The 21359-nt window shown below is 35.9% G+C and overlaps 2 protein-coding genes across 2 annotated transcripts; both read left to right on the top strand.

Annotated features, from left to right (window-relative positions):
* Positions 1-1051: 1051 nt before the first annotated feature.
* Positions 1052-9549, top strand: LOC148598986 (uncharacterized). The gene is made up of 7 exons (XM_088560131.1): positions 1052-1212; positions 4746-4803; positions 6003-6180; positions 6588-6741; positions 7939-8150; positions 8600-8748; positions 9372-9549. The coding sequence occupies exons 1-7, from the start codon at positions 1173-1175 to the stop codon at positions 9514-9516; spliced, it is 936 nt and encodes a 311-aa protein (XP_088416257.1). The 5' UTR covers positions 1052-1172; the 3' UTR covers positions 9517-9549.
* Positions 9550-13714: 4165 nt separating this feature from the next.
* LOC148598987 (uncharacterized) lies at positions 13715-19542 on the top strand. Its single transcript, XM_088561215.1, has 5 exons — positions 13715-13872; positions 14130-14242; positions 15775-15879; positions 16683-16829; positions 17199-19542. The coding sequence occupies exons 1-5, from the start codon at positions 13843-13845 to the stop codon at positions 17368-17370; spliced, it is 567 nt and encodes a 188-aa protein (XP_088417341.1). The 5' UTR covers positions 13715-13842; the 3' UTR covers positions 17371-19542.
* Positions 19543-21359: the final 1817 nt, after the last annotated feature.

The following is a 21359-nucleotide window of genomic DNA, read 5'->3' on the forward strand; positions in this document are numbered from 1 at the left end:
ACATTGTTCTAACATTCCAAGTGCCTATGGTTGTTGGTTGTTTTGGTGAGAACAACTTCATCGGCTTTCGCGTCATTTGCTGTCCTCGATGTTTGGTTTGGTCCTCTTTCTCTAGTCGTTGACGAGTCCGAGGAATGACTTTTACTGTAATCGTTTCTGTAACCATTTGTATCCACTAGTGGGGGGTTGGCCCTCTAGCTTCCGCTTTATTTTAATGTGGTGGTCAGCAAGTCCCTCACATGCTTTTGTATCAGAGTTTGCTCTCCTAGATAGGTTCCCTACCATGGGTGACGACTCCTTTCTAGCCGGGTTTTACATCAGAGTTTCCTCTCCTAGACAGGTTCCCTTCCAAAGGTTTGATCCCAGTCTGACCATCGTTTTCTGTCTGGGTTGTCTCCCGTAGCCTTTGACTCAACAGTCCATCACAAGGCAGCGATCTATTTAACCCATAGGTGGGGCAAGGTTGGTGAGAGCCAGGGCGTGTTCCACGCGCCGGTGGGCCTGCACTCTGCACCTCTAGGGTCCTTGTTACTCCGAGATCCCCTTCATGTTAGCCTTGAGTACTAGACCCAAGTTACCGTGTGTTACCTCGGGGAGGCAAATTGAAGGAGTCTTGGTAGTGTAGAGGCTATGTACTGGCAGAGGAAGGCTTCTGCTTACGTTGCTCCCCTTTTCGTCTACAAGTAGACTAGCCAGCGTCAGTAGCGATCTAGAGACGTTCGATCACTACTGCACTAGACGCATATCACTACCCTGTGGTTTTTAAGCCACCAACACAGGAAGACATATATATGCAGAACCATGGGTGTCCTTAGCTGACATTTTTCATCCAGGTGGAATTGTTGTCTCTTTGAGATATTCACCATGCCAATTCTTCTTATTTTGATATTACAACTTCATTTTGGATAGTTTCTTACGACCAAACATACATGTAATTAAAAATGCACAAGTTACATCATTAGTCATACCTACAATGTAAATGTGAAAATCTCGAACATAGAGATATAAGGAAAGTACATGTACTTGCACGAACTCAAAGTTTCCAACATTGACCTTATCGGTTCGAAATGTACATGTGTGGAAAAGGTTAGAAACTGGATAGAAAAAGAAGTGTTTATAAACTGGAAACCAAAGAAATAGTCCAATAGTGAAACGGACGTCCTGGTGTGAACATGTCTCTGATTGTAGCCTTGCTGTTTGGAGTCTTTAATGGTAAGACATACAAGTTCATGTATAATGTCTGAGATAATAACAAGATGCTATTTTATTTCTAGCGGTTTGATTGTCTCAGCCGACATCCAATGTTATGTTAATTTAGCTGAGGCAGACAATTAATCTGTATTTCGATAAGAATTGGGAGATGAAACCTCCAAGTTGATTTAATATTTAAGTCGTTAGTAATAGTCTTGCCGTGTACCTTACAGGTTTGTATCCTGTCTTATCTTATGACTTAACAGATTAAACATTTGGTCCTACTAACACTGTCTATAGGGAATATTTGGTTCTACTAACACTGTCTATAGGGAACATTTGGTTCTACTAACACTTTTTATAGGGAACATTCGGTTCTACTAACACTTTCTATAGGGAACATTTGGTTCTACTAACACTTTTTATAGGGAACAATCGGTTCTACTAACACTTTTTATAGGGAACATTCGGTTCTACTAACACTTTCTATAGGGAACATTTGGTTCTACTAACACTGTCTATAGGGAATATTTGGTTCTACTAACACTGTCTATAGGGAACATTTGGTTCTACTAACACTTTTTATAGGGAACATTCGGTTCTACTAACACTTTCTATAGGGAACATTTGGTTCTACTAACACTTTTTATAGGGAACAATCGGTTCTACTAACACTTTTTATAGGGAACATTCGGTTCTACTAACACTTTCTATAGGGAACATTTGGTTCTACTAACACTGTCTATAGGGAACAATCGGTTCTACTAACACTGTCTATAGGGAATATTTGGTTCTACTAACACTTTTTATAGGGAACATTCGGTTCTACTAACACTGTCTATAGGGAACAATCGGTTCTACTAACACTTTCTATAGGGAACATTTGGTTCTACTAACACCGTCTATAGGGAACATTCGGTTCTACTAACACCGTCTATAGGGAACATTTGGTTCTACTAACACCGTCTATAGGGAACATTCGGTTCTACTAACACCGTCTATAGGGAACATTTGGTTCTACTAACACCGTCTATAGTGAATATTTGGTGTTAATTGTACACACACAGATGCATGAATCAAATATGGAATAAATAAAACATTCAAATATAAGGGAAACAATGGCCTCATGAAAAAGGAGAGTAAACATTTAGCAGAAAAATTTATGATAAAAACGGTTCAAAGAGCCCATCAGACACAAGTCAGAATGAACCCAACTTGCATGGAAAACAAGATAAAAGCCATGCAAATTTCCTTAAATTCAAATCATATCAATGAAAAATTTCTAAAATTATCTGTAAAATATGTACATTTTAACAAATTAGATATGGATATATCTACTGATATACTGACCTTGATCTCAAATCATACATTGCATGTTTGATTTTATAATCTTATCAAACGATTTCTGTAAATTTCTGTACAATTAAAGAGAATTCGCCAACCCAGTAGTCAGATTTTATCGGATTTTATCATATCATTAAAATTTGCAGTATTACAAACTTCAAAATACTTAAAACACCGAGGCTTCATTGCTTGTATTGTACAAGGTAGAACTTCTCGGGATTTGGCTTCCTCTTGCGACAGTATTGGTTTTGAATACGTCTTGTATACATACAATTAATTTTTGGCTTTAGATCTCCCTACATATCTGGTTCTAATGCTGCTGATGAGAAGTCACTCCTTGAAACAGTGTACATGTTATTTACTTTTAGTTCCTCTCGTACACAGATTTTCACATGAAGGTATTCTGTATGCAAATTTTACTGAAAAAGTCAAGTTCATCTCTTTCTAGTTCGGAATCAGTATTGCAGGATAAGATGTTAACAGTCAAGTTACTTGGTGCTAGACTGTCTAGGTATACGCTTAACTGAAGAGGATTAATGTTAATAATGTCTATTCAAAGTTCATGACGTTTGCCTATCAATGTACTACATAAGACTAAGATGTGCTCTACGATATTTGGAAAGAACATCCCACATTGATCACATAGTAATATGTTATCGTCCTTTTAATGACAGAACAATAAAAATAACAATAACATATTTAGCTGCTTCTCGTTGTTCTGGTTCGATTTCTGCTCTAGTCCAGACACGATGTAGTTTTATTTCACCAAGCATACGTCTGAATAGATTAAAGTCCTCGTCGCTTGATAGTCCCGAATACCACTTAGAACGTTCGGTCATTTTTTTTATCTGATCCTTGACAATAGCTGACAATGCTTTCTTTGATGGAAATTTACCAGAGTCCATGAATAAAGCGTTCTGTCATATCGTACTTATGAGCAAGTCTATACACTTCAGGAATAAAACCATATTGAGTTTTAGTGCATCTATATTTGAATTCGAATAGCCTGGTCACCTTAATCCTTCTATGCAATGCATTCGATTTTAGTCTACAGATTCTGTCAAAGAATATAATAACTTGCATTTATCAACGTAACACTCGATGCTGACCAAACCGAGACTTGTACGAACTTGTCCCAACGCATTCGTTCCTTGTAACGTTTTACATGCGAATTTATGATAGTTCAAACATCTCAGTTTCAGATTGAGTTAAGTTACTCCAAAGTTCACACCCATATACGGCTTTTGTGCAACACAACTGTTGCACTTTCTTTGAACAATTCAGTGGGTTAAAGATTTACGGGTGAATTCAAGAGTTGATAACAAACAATACAGAAGAGCGTTGAGACCGACAGGCATTGCAAGTTTTGTTCGTTGATTTTAAAGAACTCTCCAAAATTATCCCAACATGTTTAGAAGAAGTAACTAAGGGTATTGTGTCATCTTACATGAATGTCAGTTTATTTGAAGCATTACGGGGATCGACACAATGCAAAACTTAACTTTTCGACGGAGAGAATTCAAACGCCAATGTAGTGCTATAATGTTCACATAGATCTATGAGATTTTGTACTTCGTGTTCGTTTGATGATATCAGAGCTATATCGTCTGCTTGCATAGAAGTTCTGACACAGATGTCAAGTAAGTAACATAGCACCGTTTTTTGACTGGTCAATATCATGAAGTAAATCGTTAAAGTAAACAAGGTAAAGTAGAGCTGACAATACACCACCTTGTCGTACACTACGTTCAAGAGGAAAACAACGAGACATGTTCCCGTGTATACCATATCTATAAAGTTTCAGTAACAAGGCAAAATGCCACACTGAGTCAAGGAGGACAACAAAAACTTTAATATGACGTTTAATGTAGTTATAACCTCTTTTAACTTGATAGAATAATACATACTTGAAAGTTGTTCCTGTTAAGCCACTTGTAAAGGGTATGGAAAGTTTCTTTTCAGAGAATAAAGGCATGCACATGTAACTAATGCGGTTTATTCTTATTCACAATTTAAATTGAAATAAAATAGTTCTCTATTGCTTTGATCAAGCAATTATAAGAGTATCATCTTACATGTTTGAATATATGATAATGATGATAAAGTTTACACAAAAATGAGATACCTCATAAATTACACATCATGTACACTGTACATCATTTGATGTATTAAAACTTCAATTACTCTAAACATATCATTTTCTCTAACAGGAGTAATTTGTATTCCACCTCCAACGCAGATAGAGGAGTCGTTGATGAGATTGCTTTCGTAAGTTAATGATAATACCACGCATTTGCATCTGATATACTAGAAGCAAAAATGGTTTTTTTTATCATTAGTAATATATCATTTTTTCATACACATATATATCCATATTGTACGCGTTTTTACACGTGATTCAGTACCTATCACATTGAATTTCATAAGAAACTCGTGCAATTGACAACTAATTCTGCCTTGGCGAAACTGATGCTTTATTATTAACTAAATAACACTGCATACAATTAATCAACAATGTCATGAAAGCACCTAAATCCAAACTACACAGACAATAACTATAAAAAGAGCACACACACACACACACACACACAAAATAAAAATAAATAAATAAAAAATAGAAGGAAAGAAAAAATATACACAAATACGTGGAAGACTGACAACCATGCTTCCATCAAGACATGCTTACTATTAATACCCGGATACCGAATAGGGGAAGTAACTCTCGTGAACTCTCGTGAAACCTACATGTATATGTCAATTAGGCACAATGATTTGTGTCCCATTGTGGGCAATTAAAGTTGGCATTGTTAATCTAAATAAGTCCCCACTGTCTCAATGCAGAAAGTTTCTTCAAACATGCTTATTGAACCAGATAACAGTTACATGTATACATGTTGTATGTTGCGTAATATAAGGAACAGAAACTTGTACGATTTTATCAATTCGATCGCCATCATGAACTCGTCCACAAAATGGTGGACCTTTAAAGGGAAAAGATTTACTTCATTTGATAAAAGCCTTTCCTTCCATCCTTCCATAAATGTGTATACATGAAACGACTTATCATCAAATTACGAATTTTTAAAAATAGCATGGCCTCTTATACCAAGCATGGGTATCACGATCGAAACGAGTAATATGTTCATAATTATAAACAGGGACATACATGTAGTTATAGGCTAGACCATGACAACAGACTGAACATCTAAACTAAAGGATAAATGAATAATTCGAACAATATACAATAAACAAACCTGGGAGTATGGACCAAGTGCACCGGTAGAGTCAAGTTACCAAATTTTGGTTGACAACGGGTGGTTTATCAAATTGGTTTCTGAATAAGTAAAAAATCTCGATCCTTCATTTGTTCGTTTTAGCCCTTTCTTTTATTACCTTGATTATGATTTAAAAAATTTAGCTGTACCAATGATAACCATTTATTTTACTGAAGTTGTGTTTTACAACAGCAAAGAAGAATTTACACGAGTGACATACTACAAAAACCACCCGTTCCTATTCCATACAACACGAACATCGTTTAAACACAAGTATGTCTACTGTAATGGAGGGGTGGCAGACTACAGGTCTGGTACAGCCATAGATATTACAGCAACTGCTGCAGTATCCGGCACTGCTCATTCAAAGGTATGTTTTATGCTTGGGTCATACATCGGGTGTGCAATAGAGGAGTCGAGCAGGCATCCCCTTTTTTCTGAATAAATGCTTCTACAAAGTGCTTTCTTGAACTGTGGGAAAAACATTTTGGAAGAATTTGTTCCTTCTTTTTCTTTTTTTTTCCTTTGTTTCATTTTTTATGGAAAAGTTCGATTCAGTTGAAGTTGGTAGATATCGGTAGAGCTAAAATCAACTTCACTGCAGGCATCCAGTTGCAAGTTACCGCCTTTCTCAGACATTATATTATACATGATTCTTCTAATAGTATTTTGCTTAATTTACGAAAATCTGAAAATTGTAAGAAATTGTGAACGCGTATATAAATGTGTCACTTTTATTTTTCAACTTTAGTATCATATTTTTGCTTTATTTAACAGGCTGCTACTATTGTATCGCGAATGGTTCAGCATATGCCATCATCTATTTGTCACAATTTAGCAGCACGTGTGAAAGTAGGCGTGTTCACTAAGCACGAGACCATGTTGGTTTATTCCGCCAATAGTTACGTTGCTGATCGCCCTGAATGCAGAGGTGACTATACTTATGTTTGCTATTATTGCTTTTACGTGTTTACTTTGTATTTTATTATTGATTTGTGTCTTGTTTTTAGCTTATTTCCATATTTTCTATAACATTAGTTCCCTTGATTACTCTTTCCCTTTTTGCATTGTTTACTCAAAGGACTTCTAAGATCTCATTCTCTTTTATAATTATACTAGTATGTTGATAAACTCGCCAATATGTGGCGCATTGTGGGAATGAATGATAGGGACTCGGAATTGGGATTGTGTATCAAGAGAACGGACTTATGTATAACGTTAAGTTTGCAATAAATTTAAACCTTAGAATTAAAAATATTCATGTCATTTTTTATGTTGATACTCTTTCATACATGAACGAATGGAGATTTGTTCCACATGTAAGTTAATGTCTTATATTTCTCCTGTTAATTGACTTGGATAGAGTACATATTGTTTTGTAATTCTACAAAGCTATTACTGATGGTACCGGTATTACGTCCATTTAATGATATAAACAGAATATACATAGTTAATATGTCAAGGAGTCAACAACCCCATCGGTAAGTCAGTTTAGACATGTAAGACCACCAATTGGTCTTCAATGAACGACGAGGAAACCCCCACTCCCTAAGACAGGCTGTAGCTGGTTCGCAAACAACATAAAACACAGACACAGCGAAGTAATTATCCGTATAGACTCCACCAACACACACACACACACACACACACACACAATGAAAGTGAAAACAAATCAAGACATACAGAGGCCAGAAATTCCTGACTTGGGAAAAGTAGCTTAGCGTGATCACAACCCTCCCTCTTAAAATCTGGTCACTGTGGAAAAAATAGAACACAATCAAACAAACCTATAATCAGTTAAAAAAAGGCTTGAGTTTCATGTTAAAACAAAGACACGTTATAACTGGTTTACTTCCTTTTTATGATACATTGCATATTACGAGAATAGGTATGGCGTATATGTCAAAGAGACGACAACCCAACCGGCGCTGAAATGTCGGTCAAAGGCCATTCATTTGTCTTCAATGAACGACGAGGAAACCCTTATACCACAGGGCAGGCTGTAGCTGACCACAAAACATCATTACACACAGGTACACATTATCCTATACTATAACAGGTTTACTTAAGTAGTTATATTGATACTCCATGCAATTCTATATTATATCATTGGAATGTTTTTATCCAGGTACATGTGGCGGATCCTGCAGTAATACCTGTACTTTTGATGGCAGGAAATATTCAACATTGGCTGGCTCTGGTGGCTCAACAACCACCATATTGGATGACAATATTCTATGCAACGCTGCTGATCCTTACTATCATAAAAACAACATCCTGGTCCACGAGTTTACTCACGCCATTCATGGTTATGGTGTGGATTCAGCGATGAAAACAAGGGTATTAAAGCGCATGAACTTCGTAAACATTCGTCTAAAGAGATGACTATTTATTTTGTGTGGTTGTAATATTTATTATGATATTTTGCAGGTCAGAAAATTTACTTTCAACCTCATTAAGATTAAGATTGTTTCACTTTACTGTATGAAGTATTTGGACTGAGATCAGAACATTCATTTATTTTCCAGGAGGCGTAAAGGTCAGATTATTTGTTTTCAACTTTTTAGGGCCAGAATACGTATTTTCAAAAATTGGGTCCCTTACTCTAATAATCATATGGTCGTTCTCTAAAATTTAACTGCACACGTGACTTTGTCTGAATTTCGACACAATCCTCACCTGAATTAGAAAGATTTAATTCTCTAAGTAGGACTTTTATTTTTCAATTCATGATGATACCATAAATCGAAATTTGTTTTGTTGCTAAAAAATATATAATTAAATTTCAGATCCACAATGCCTACAACGCTGCCAAATCACGTGGTGTTTGGGCGGGATCGTCATACTCAATGTCCAATGATCAAGAGTACCTGGCCCAGGGGGCGGCTGCTTACTTTAATACTAATCATAATATACATAACGGACAATACATGAATGAGTGAGTAAAATTGAATCAAAATACATAAGAACATTACCTATAGGAATATAGTCGCAAGTTTCGAATTATTTTGATGTGTTACGAATATTAGAAATACAAAATGCTTTTTAAAAGAGTTATAGCCAAATTGATTATGTCCTATTAACCCACTAACAAATAATTCATTTTCAAGTCGGTTGCGCAAATACGTCCACAGACACATAGGCTAATGAGTCGAAATTTAAATGAAACAGAATAACTCAGAATTGTGGCCATGTCATATTATGTACTAGTTAAAAAATGTCAAATACTTTTAAATGAGTTGGCAAGTCAATAGAGAAAATGTATTATTGAAATATAATCCGAAATTGAAAAAAAAGAATAACTTTATTTCAAGATCCAAGAAACCTTAAAAAATGTAAGTGACATCAAATGTTCTGTAATGTTAAGCATTAACGTCACATTCAAGCTAAAATGCACGTGCGTGTACTTCAACTGGACTATGGACAATTGTAGTCGCTATATCCACATAAAGGAATGAATAAGTTAGTTATCAATAGAGTTGCAAAAAATAAACTAGGGCATTCGAAGTGTGTTCGACTATTAGTGCCATGATTCTAATGCTGTTATTCCTTTCTTTAAAGGTGTTCGCCAGGACGTTTATGTAGTGGTGAAATGGCTGCCAGACGCCATATCTACGACAAGGACAGAGAGCTGTATAATATCCTCACCTGGATCTTTCTCTCCAATGATCCTTCTATTCCAAGCTACCTTTCACCGTGTGTGTAGAATATCATCAAATATAAACTAATATATAAACAATTTATTAATCATTTATGCATGTTAAATGTTAAAAGCGCTCACCCCCCTCAAAAAGGAAAAAAAAAGTGGGACTCCACTAAAAGCTGTAAGAATAGACTAGGTGTAGACGAAGGAGTAAAAAAACTATATATGACACGGTGAAAAAATCGGAACTTATGTGCAGATGGATACACTGTAACGATCCACGAGTTCACGACAACTTCTGTAGTAATGACTGCAATCTTGAAGCAACATAACCCTGTTTTAGAAGCCTAATTTTAAGAAGTTTAGCATGGTACAAAAATTCTACGTAGTTACGGCAATTTCTGGCTCTGAAAAAGAAAAAAAACCTTCATACACAATTGACAGATGAATATGAAATTAGGAGTCATCGCGTTTGTCGTGTAGTTTTGATATGAGGCTGACGACATAGCGTCTGTAAAGTCCTTTATCTCAGTTCTTTGGGGGAAATGCGATGTATAAAATCCCTGAATTTAGGATTGTTTAAAAACAGTACGTCATATATATAGCAGAGATCTGGCTAGTTGGTGTTCATTCCTCCGAATCAGATTAGCTACAAAGTCAGCCTGATGTGAGTGTTGGAATAGATCAGAGCACGATATGTCTGCAAAAGAAACCAACCAACTAACCAAACAAACAAACAAAGAAAATGACAGTGAGAACAAAAGAAAAGCCAATAAAAGAGAAAACAAAACCAAAATTATTAAATACATACACACACACAGAAGCAAAATTAAAAAAAAAATCCAACGATACGGAAGCATTGAAACGGAAGGACGATTCAGTGATATCAAAATAAGTGAAATATCTAGACGTTCTACATACTAAATATTGTAGAAAGCAGAATAAAGTATATTCATATGTAAAAATTGTATTTGGTCGAAGTAAGGAAAAGCAGACATCACACACTCACACACTCACACACAGACACAAACAAATGAAGACCTAAAGTATCAGTTTCTCCACTCTTGGTCACACACACACACACACACACACAACAAATAAAACAAATTATAAATAAAATAATCAAGATTGACATCACGTGCTCGAGAGAGGTGCACATGTTCTGTACCGTAAGCAACACTCGTCAAATCGCAAGTAAGTGAAATCCAGTAAGTGTCAAATTCCGTGAGTTGCTTATCCAAGAAGACGTGCTGGGTTGGTTTGGTAAGGTGGGGAAATGTCAGTATTATACCTGGTGTAGGGTGAGCGAGTTGAAGAACAGTCAATTTTATACCGGAGGTAGAGTAGACTTCATGGAAACAGTCAGTTTTATACTGGGATAAGGTGGCTGTGGTGGGGAACAGTTTTATACCGATATAGAATGAGAAGCGGAAAAGGCAGTTTTTACCCGGTATGATGGGATAGATAGGGAACAGGCAGTTTTATACGGGGGTAAGGTGGGGAACAGGCAGTTTTATACAGGGTAAGAATGGGCTAGATAGGGAACGGGCAGTTTTATACCTGGTAGAGTGGGTGAGGTGGGGAACAGGCATTCAGTTTCATACATTTACCGGCGTTTGGGAAGGCTAGATAGGAATCGGGCAATTTTACGTATACGGAGAAGGATGGTCTGGAAAGTGAATGGAATTTGATACTGTGTAGTATGGGTAATGTGGGGTACAGTCAGTTTTTTTGCAAAGTAAGTGTGGGCTAGGTATGTAACAGGCAGTTTTATGGAGGGTAAGTGTGGGCTAGGTGGGAATCAGTCAGCTTTAAACCGGCTAGGGTTGGGTAGATAAGGAATGGACAGGTAGTTTTATGCCGGGGTAGGGTGGGCTAGATAGGGAACAGGCAGTTTTATACCGGGTAGGATGGAAAAGGTTGGGACCAGTCAGTTTTATAAAGGGAAAGTGTGGACTAAGTGGGGAATAGTCAGTTTTTTTTTACATGAACCGGGGTAGGTGATTTAAATGACTAGCAGTCAGTTTTTACCCGGGAAAGGTGGGTGATGTGGATGACAGGCAGCTTTATATCAGGATAGATATAAATCTGCTTGTCCTCCAACTCACCCAATTTACCCCGGTAGGATGGGTGATGTGGGGTAACAGGCAGTATCATACCGGGATAGGGTGGTCAAAGGGGAAGAGTCAATTTTATACCAACTTATGAAAACGATTTCAGAAAAAAAAATAAAGCCTGTATTGATGCACGTATTGTCATTCATACTGTTAACTTTGCTAGATAAAAATCAATGAAATGCAAATTAATGGAAATTTTTGTTAAATTTAATGGATGTTTACTTAACATTTGCACTTAGAATTACGTACATTAGGACTATTTGTTGTAACTTGAAATGTATATAGTATGTTTATTGTTGCGTTAATCCAGTTTTGTATATAAATGTCTATAGGCACACTAAAACGCACTGAAAAGAAAATTATGTTACGTGTGATTCATACAAATACAGTCATGTCTTTCAACTAGTACGTATTTTTCCGACGCAGTCGGTATAGTTTCGGTTTTTTTGCCCTTTGACCAAAAAGACGCTCTTCCATGGAAACGCAAGTCACCTGATCAAAATTCTGTTTCCAGGTTGGTCAAATACTGATAACTTAGTGGCGTTCGAAAAAAAAAACGGTATCGGAAATTGAAATTGCGTGACGTGTTATTTCCTGATGAAATGTAGAATATTAATATATTAGAACAAAGTTTACTGCGTCGGCTGTCTGTTTTTTAAGATGGTACTTCTCTATTCTAAATTTCGTCAAAATATACATTGTAGATTGTTTTACATGTCTTTTCTCTGTTTCGTATCTTATAAAGGCCGTTGTGATGATCAGATAATGAGTTAAAATACAATATGAAGAAACAAAAACAACAAAAAAACAAAAACCAAGCAAAACAAGAAAAAAAAAACATTGTTACGTAAATAAAAAAGTACAATTATATCCACCCCCGAAAAAAAACGACCATGTAATCGTACTATATATTGTTATGTTCTATCAGCGTTTTACTCAGTATTTTCTTGTCAGTTTCTGTACAGTTTGTTTTTTTTATATTTCAAGTAGAATAACAAAAATATGTTGAACTACATATTTCTTGCAAAGAATCATATCATATAAGGAAACAATTATGGTTCATAATTGCATCTGAAAAGAAGCGTAGTCATACCATACTCAGTTTATTCGAACAATGCCAGGGCATAGCGACACAATTAGTGCTCATATGAAAGGCCTACCAGCGTCATAGTAAGTAGTGAGATTTAAATAGCCAGTTAATTGATTTGGCTGATGAACTTTTCCTATTAGGAAAGGACTTACACGGGATTTGCGTGCCTTCTGCCTAATCCTCTTCATTTTTGTTGAATAAGAAATGGTTCAAAACTATGCTTTGATAAACATTAGATCAAAGCTGTTCAGAACACTATAATACTAAGTAATTAGTGCAATTTCAGTTTAATGTCAACAATTATATTTATTTACGAACACGTATGTTTAGATGATACATCGATTTGGGTTCTGTTGCATTTAATGTTTTCCTAATAATACTGCAAGTAATTTTATTCGATCTTTCGGAGTCCGTATTGCTCATTGACATTAGCTTTTGTTTATTTGTGCTTGATGTTTTGGTTATTTTATGTTCTTGTGTCTATCTATTTTCCCTGGCCAGTCGTTATCCCTGGATTATTGTCTTTTGATTACCGTCCGAGTTCTGTTTTTTCTTGATTTCCCCCTTACTAAGTTTTAGCCTGTTTTGAACAAGCAGCATCCCACACAAAATGATGTAAATTCAATATCTATGGCATTTTTTAAAAATGAAAGTATTCCTTTGACTCCAAACAGAAGAATTTATGTATACAGATGCAGGATGCACCCCTTGAGGAAAAACCTTTTTCTACTTTTTCCTAAATGGTTGAAGACTGCATACACTCAAATTTTTATGTTTATACTTTTTTGGTATTTGTAGCAGTTTTTGTTTTGATAAATAATATTTTTGATTTATTTTGAACAGGATATTCCGGGTGTATCTAATGATCCGTGATTAGCGAAGTTTAAAAATCGTATAAACTGTTATTGTTTATGCACTGGTTATTGCCCAAGGTTGGATGTAGACCGTTGATAAAGTTTTATGGTGACGCGTCAAAAGGAAATGATCTTTGATGAAGAGCAGCGTACCGCAAAATTTAATGGCTTCATCAAATCATCAAAATATGATTGGTTATTTGATCGACGAATCAGGGGCTTGTGCGCAATGTATAAATTAACTTGCGATTTGCTGCTGAAGATAAAGTAGCCGGTTTCAGGAAGGAATTGCGCTGGAAATATCGAATAAACAGCAAAAAACAAAAGAATGGATTTCAGAAATCAGTTTGCACTTGTGGTAAGGAAAAACGATTGTACATTCCATCTATATAAACAGAATGAATTATCATTGTTACAAGGTCATATTTGTTTAAATTTGTCTTCGTTTTCAATTTGTTTCAAGTAAGTTTACAAATAAGTTGCAGTTACGTAATTCTAAAAATTATGGTGATATTTCGGTATTATCGTACCTTGATTTGTTTATCAATTGTTCAGTATATCATATATAACATGTAACTGACCTGAAAATAGGAGTTTTTTTTTCATTTTTGATAGATGATTGTATTGTGTATGATTGTACCACGAGCATTATCTCAAAGTGATTCATGTGACCATAACAACGCAGACCCCCTCCAGGGGAGGGAGACAAATGAGAAAGAATATCCAAAGTAAGTAACTCTTTATTTCTTATTTTGAGACCATTTGCTATTCAGTATCCAAATTATTTGGAAAAGGAATGTCATTATTTTAAACTTCATCGGTCGATCTAAGTTTTGTTCCCGAGTTTGAATAACATTCAGCTGTATTTACATATATTTCTATTGTCCACCCAACCTCCAATATTATACCAGTCAGTGATGCAGAATATGACCCTGATAAACTTATTTATCAATGGTTCTTTTTTTTCACTGGAAACCACCCCGGAAACAAACAACCCTTTTCCCGATTTGTCACGATGAGAGCATCTCATGTCAACAATCGGAACTACTCGGCCATTTCCGCTACACTACAAAATAACCTCGGATGCAGAAAGGAGATCTTCTTGAAAAAAAATCCCGAAATTGCAGTCATATGCGACACAAAGTAGTTCTATCCACCAGGTGGTGCTAAAAAATTGTTAGCTGTCACTAAAAAGAGGGAGCAATTATATCTCCTCAAGTATTTTGGCGCGAAGCGAGGAGCTAGGAAAAGAAGTAATGGTTAAAATTTCAACCAGTAGAACTATAATTTTAGAATCGGATCGGTCAAATTCCGGACAGATTCTCCGTGTAACTAGAAAGGCTGGGGAGTTCCAATTGCCCATCACAATTCGATCACGATTTAATGTAATATTTTCGTACTACAGTGGCGGATCTCGAAGGGGATGTTTGTTGGTTGTGCTAAATTTGGCAAAATTATTGCCCGACTTCATTCTAAAATATGTATATTGCCCCCTGGCATTGATAACTGTTTTTGACTGCTAATACACACATCTTCTATATCTGTTGTTTCGAATTAGGTTGTCGTTTTTTACACACTTTTTTGTTGTTGAAACATTTGTTCTGCTGAAGCACAATTTTCTGTTTGATGTATTATGTAAAATGCACATAATATTGTTTTCGGAAAGGTCAGGGTAATGATACACCCATTCATTATACACCTGTTGACCTTCAAGTCGACTCAGATCAAAAACCTAATATAGGTGATGCACAATGAGAATGCATGTAAGTATACAGATGCTGTGAAAGTCTCATTAAATTCCATTCAGTGTTATAGGCTGTGAATGAAGAAAGGAAGGAAAGAAATAAAAGGACAAAAGGACAGACACCACTTACTTTATACCTCCTTTGCAAGTTGGTTTTAAATAATAAAAAAAAAGAACAAAAAATAAAACAAAATAAAATACAAAACAACAACAGCACAAAAAATGAAAATAAATAAATAGAGAAGAAATGGCATCGTTGCAAACAGTCAGATGGACCGCATTTACATATTTAAGTGTCAGTCCCTGTAAAAGTCAGGCAGTAGGTGAAACTTGGTATGATGTGATGTGATACTTGTGATGCAGACATCAAATAGAGAGAGTGTCCTTGAATGAAATTATATTGGTGGGTTTTTGACATGCGTGTTTCTGATTTTTCCCATTTTGCCTGATTTTTACAAATACTTACACTTAAAAGATGTACACGACATGGTTAATAATGTATCTATTCGCTTAAAGGGAAAAAATACAAGAAGCACTTAACAGGGATAGAGAAATAGGCCAAAAGATCAACATTGAAGTGAAGAAGTGGGAAGCTCTTAGTCAAGTGACTGATCTAACATGGTAAGTACAATGATCCTTAGTCAAGTGACTGATCAAATATGGTAAGTACGCTGATCCTTAATCAAATGACCGATCTAACATGGTAAGCACGCTAATCCTTAGTCAAGTGACTGATCCAACACGGTAAGTGCAATGATCCTTAGTCAAAATTGTGTGACATACTAGTATTATATATTATTACATTTTTATATTAAGGATAATTCACATTCTATGACTATTTCTTGCGTTCTGGTTCTTATGCGCTCGTTCATATTTATCCATAACTTGTTTTTCTTTGTGCTCTCACTTATATATTTCCAGTGTATTTACTGTAGAGCTTGTAGGTAGATTCGTTCTTGTTCTAATTTTTGATACGAAATTTATGCTGTTCAAATCAGAATCTTTACCACAAGGCATATCTATCTTTTAATGGTTTTGAATAAGAGTTTTGTACCCATGTTCGTGAATTTACGACTTACAAGCCCCATTGTTTACATGTATTTAAGAAATAAATCACGGAAAGTCCATTTTAGCATTATTTACCACGGACTGGCTATACATGTTGCATTGTTTTACTCTGAGCGATATCGAGGGCTTAATTAACGACAACAATGGCCAGCTGACGCCCAGGGTAAAACAATGCGACATAAATAGCCAGCCCACAATGACAACTGCCTATCATATAAAAGAATGCGAATGTGACCTAATACGTCTGTATTGGCGGGTTATTTTTGGGTCACAAGACTCAATCTGTAACATGTGATTGTATGCAGAAAATCCATTCACAATTTTTTTTTCATAAGCATGCAATTTTATCATTTTAGGCTACCACCATCATCATCTGTTTCCCTCTGTAGTTCTAAATTTGTTCAAATTTTCACTACTGGATGGTATTTTGGTATTCCTAACCTTGGACAGTGTTGGGTACTCCACCATTTCTGGAAATATCCACTGTCTTACGTCGATTGCAAGTAAGTAAATTGGTTGTTTTTCACATTATCTTTCGCTGAAAATCTTCGTGCAAAAACAAAAATATTAAAGATAAAGCCATAAATAGCATTGGATTGACATGTTCTTGCGTCTATTTTGCCAAATGTAAATATTTTGTTCTTGTTCTTTTTTTTGTATAATTGATATAGGCACAGATCGTTTAACCCACATTTCACGAAACTGAGCACTCAGGTTACTATTTTTTACAATGTAATTTATTTTCTCTGCCACGTGTTCAATATCCAAGATTTATCTTTTTCTCTTTTTTACGCGAAGATTGAAATAAATATTAATGTCTATGCTATTTAAGAATACACACTACCGAGTTTTCACTCAATTTATGATTTCAGAACTGGTAAATGTCAGAACATGCCATGCGATTCAAAGCTACTCAACTACAACTGCGTAGCTGCTAACTATAAGACATACACAGCATGGACATGGTGTACTAAAGGAGGGTTTCAACTGAAAAAGTTTAGTGTGCCCCAGTGTTGTGAATGTAGAAAATTCATCAAATGCTGAGGCATTAATAACTATTAGTTTGCTATTAAATATGTATACCAAATGCTTAATTGCTTATAACTTTATATTCAAGACTTTGTATTGTACGAAATTATTTTGTCTCTTGCCCGTCTGACGTTCCCGGGTTGGTTTTGTTATTGGATCCTTGGTGTGGTTTTATCAATAGATCCACGGTATGGTTTTGTTAATAGATCCTCGGTGTGGTTTTATCAATAGATCCCCGGTATGGTTTTGTTAATAGATCCTCGGTGTGGTTTTATCAACAGACCCTCGGTGTGGTTTTTTAAATAGATCCTTGTATGGTTTTGTTAATAGATCCTCGGTGTGGTTTTATCGATTATAGATCACCGGTATGGTTTTATTATAGGATCCTCGGTATGGTTTATCAATAGATCCCCAGTATAGTTTTGTTAATAGATCCCCGGTATGGTTTTATCAATAGATCTCCGGTATGGTTTTGTTAATAGATCCTCGGTGTGGTATTATCAATAGATCCCCGGTATGGTTTTGTTAATAGATCCTCGGTGTGGTTTTATCAATTATAGATCACCGGTATGGTTTTGTTAATAGATCCCCGGTATGGTTTTGTTAATAGATTCTCGGTATGGTTTTGTTAATAGATCCCCGGTATGGTTTTGTTAATAGATCCCCGGTATGGTTTATCAATAGATCCCCCGTATGGTTTTGTTAATAGATCCCCGGTATAGTTTATCAATATAGATCTCCGGTATGGTTTGTTAATAGATCTCCGGTATGGTTTTGTTAATAGATCCCCGGTATGGTTTTGTTAATAGATCCCCGGTATGGTTTATCAATAGATCCCCCGTATGGTTTTGTTAATAGATCCCCGGTATAGTTTATCAATATAGATCTCCGGTATGGTTTGTTAATAGATCTCCGGTATGGTTTTGTTAATAGATCCTCGTTATGGTTTTGTTAATAGATCCCCGGTATGGTTTATCAATAGATCCCCCGTATGGTTTTGTTAATAGATCCTCGGTATAGTTTATCAATATAGATCTCCGGTATGGTTTGTTAATAGATCTCCGGTATGGTTTTGTTAATAGATCCTCGGTATGGTTTTGTTAATAGATCCCCGGTATGGTTTATCAATATAGATCTCCGGTATGGTTTGTTAATAGATCCTCGGTGTGGTTTTGTTAATAGATCCCCGGTATGGTTTTGTTAATAGATCCCCGGTATGGTTTATCAATATAGATCTCCGGTATGGTTTGTTAATAGATCCTCGGTGTGGTTTTGTTAATAGATCCCCGGTATGGTTTATCAATATAGATCCCCGGTATGGTTTATCAATAGATCCTCGGTATGGTTTTGTTAATAGATCCCCGGTATGGTTTATCAATATAGATCCCCGGTATGGTTTATCAATAGATCCTCGGTATGGTTTTGTTAATAGATCCCCGGTATGGTTTATCAATATAGATCCTCGGTGTGGTTTTATCAATAGATCCTCGGTATGGTTTTGTTAATAGATCCTCGGTATGGTTTTATCAATAGATCCTCGGTATGGTTTTGTTAATAGATCCTCGGTATGGTTTTGTTAATAGATCCTCGGTATGGTTTTATCAATTATAGATCACCGGTATGGTTTTGTTAATAGATCCTCGGTATGGTTTTGTTAATAGATCCTCGGTATGGTTTTATCAATTATAGATCACCGGTATGGTTTTGTTAATAGATCCTCGGTATGGTTTTGTTAATAGATCCTCGGTATGGTTTTGTTAATAGATCCCCGGTATGGTTTTGTTAATAGATCCCCGGTATGGTTTTGTTAATAGATCCTCGGTATGGTTTTATCAATAGATCTCCGGTATGGTTTTGTTAATAGATCCTCGGTATGGTTTTATCAATTATAGATCCTCCGTTTGGTTTTGTTTATAGATCTCCTGACAGTGTATTATTCTGTCGATGTGCATTACGTTCTAACTTCTGTATTCATTTATACATATTTTACTTTTACTGTCAGATCTGGTGTGTATTCACATTCAGGCTAGTTCAAAAGTTTTGTTTTTGATCGAAGTAATGTGATTACACTAATACGAACTTTATATCCATCATGAATTTTGTTTGACAGATTTTAATTTTTCTTTGCATTGCCATTATTAAGCAGATCTTTGTCTGCTTCAATATAGTGATTAAATATACCATGCACTTCCTTTTTATCACTTATTATAGTCAGAATTCTGCAGTAAATTTCGGTCTCACGATTCACAGACGTGCTTTTGTCATATAACGAAAATGGATTATGTCAAAGGAACAACAACCCCATCGGTATGAAACTTGTCAACTAAGGCCACCCATTGGTCTTCAGTGAATGACGAGGAAACCCTCGCACCACTGAGCAGGAAGCAACTGGCCCCCAAAAAACATGCACAGGTACAGCGAAATAGTTGCCACCATATACTCCAGTAACACAAGAGTAAAGTGAAAACGTAACAATATATACAGAGGTCAGAGGTCATGATCACTACCCTCCTTTTTTCACGCTGGACAGTGTAGGAAAATATTATACCATACAACACACCACAATTCAGTTCAAAATGGGCTGAGTCCATTGACAGAAATAAAGGAACTGATCACACAAAGGACTACTAGCAGGTAACTCACAAATCAGCTCCAGATCAGTTTAAATCTAGAAAGAGTATATGTCCTAACCGTATCTAATAACATTCCCAATTCTTACCATGTCGGATTGAGAACCACGGTACATAATAAGTCATACAAATTGGAAACAACCCGTGTTATGCCGAATACAACTTTTAAATATAGTTTGTCAGTGAATCAATGTTGATACCAAAAAATGCTGTCTATAACGATTTCACAGAATCCATTAAGAATTAGCAAATTCAACAGATTAGTCAACCTAATGGGTGAGTTGAGCATTCAGTGAAGAATATGACCATGACATGTATGTTGGGACCATTATTGACATGAATAGTAAGATCAAGACACGGACGTTCTTTATTATCACTATTTGCTTTATTCAAAGACAGTTCTGCAGGATAAATATCTTTAGTATAAATGTATGTTCAAATCTAATTAAATTTTTAAACAATTGAAAAAAAAGTCAACAGAAAAACCCAATGTAATGCACATTTAAAAAGAAAGAAATCCCATGGTTATGGACCAAACAAGTTAATTTGATAGGCACAAACTATACCTACAGCCTTTGTGTGCATTCTCATTGACAACAGTGTACTGTTAGTAATTGGCAAGACAATATTTTAGAGACCAAAGCAGTTTTCAAGTTTAAAATTCCTTTAATTGGCTTGAAATTATAATAAACCTTATGGCGATTTTTTTAGATCATTAGAAGCTACAACTTGATATAAACAAACACTACTGTGACAAAGATGTGTTTGGCAAACTTTACGACAAACGTGATGACTTTTCATTCAAATTTGTCAATTTTCCTTTCATCTGTGGCAACATCCCTTCAGCACCTGCGTATGGAGTGTTCATATCACAACGATATGCCAGACCTTGCCGAAACTACGCAGAGTTTTTGTATCGTGCTAGAACTCTAAAAAAAAATAGGCTTCTGGAACAGGGTTATGTTGATACAAGATTGAAGTCATCACTACAGAAGTTTTATGGTCGTCATCATGAACTCGTGGATCGTTATGGTGTATCCATCTGCACCATGAAAACTTATTTATTCAACGGGTCATAGTTTTCCTTTCCTCGTTTGTCTACCTCGGACTTGACTTTATGAGCAACTCGGCGGGTGTTTCTAGAAAAGCAGAGGACGCTTACCCTACCGGTGCACCTGGTCCATGCTCCCAGTTTTAGTGGAATCCGAGTTGCTCATTTGCTTTTGTTACTTTGTATGTATGATTTTAGTTGCTTTATGTTCTTTGTTTTGTATGTCTGTTTTCCATGTCTGGTCTTTGTCCCTGGATTGCATTCTTTTGATTACCGCTATAACCTTGGTTCCCTTGATTACTCCTTCCTGTAAATTAAAGTCA

This window comes from Perna viridis, chromosome 14 (genome assembly GCF_037379345.1).
Source record: "Perna viridis isolate PV_CMFRI_1.1 ecotype Kerala chromosome 14, ASM3737934v1, whole genome shotgun sequence".
Taxonomy (NCBI): Eukaryota; Metazoa; Mollusca; class Bivalvia; order Mytilida; family Mytilidae; genus Perna; species Perna viridis.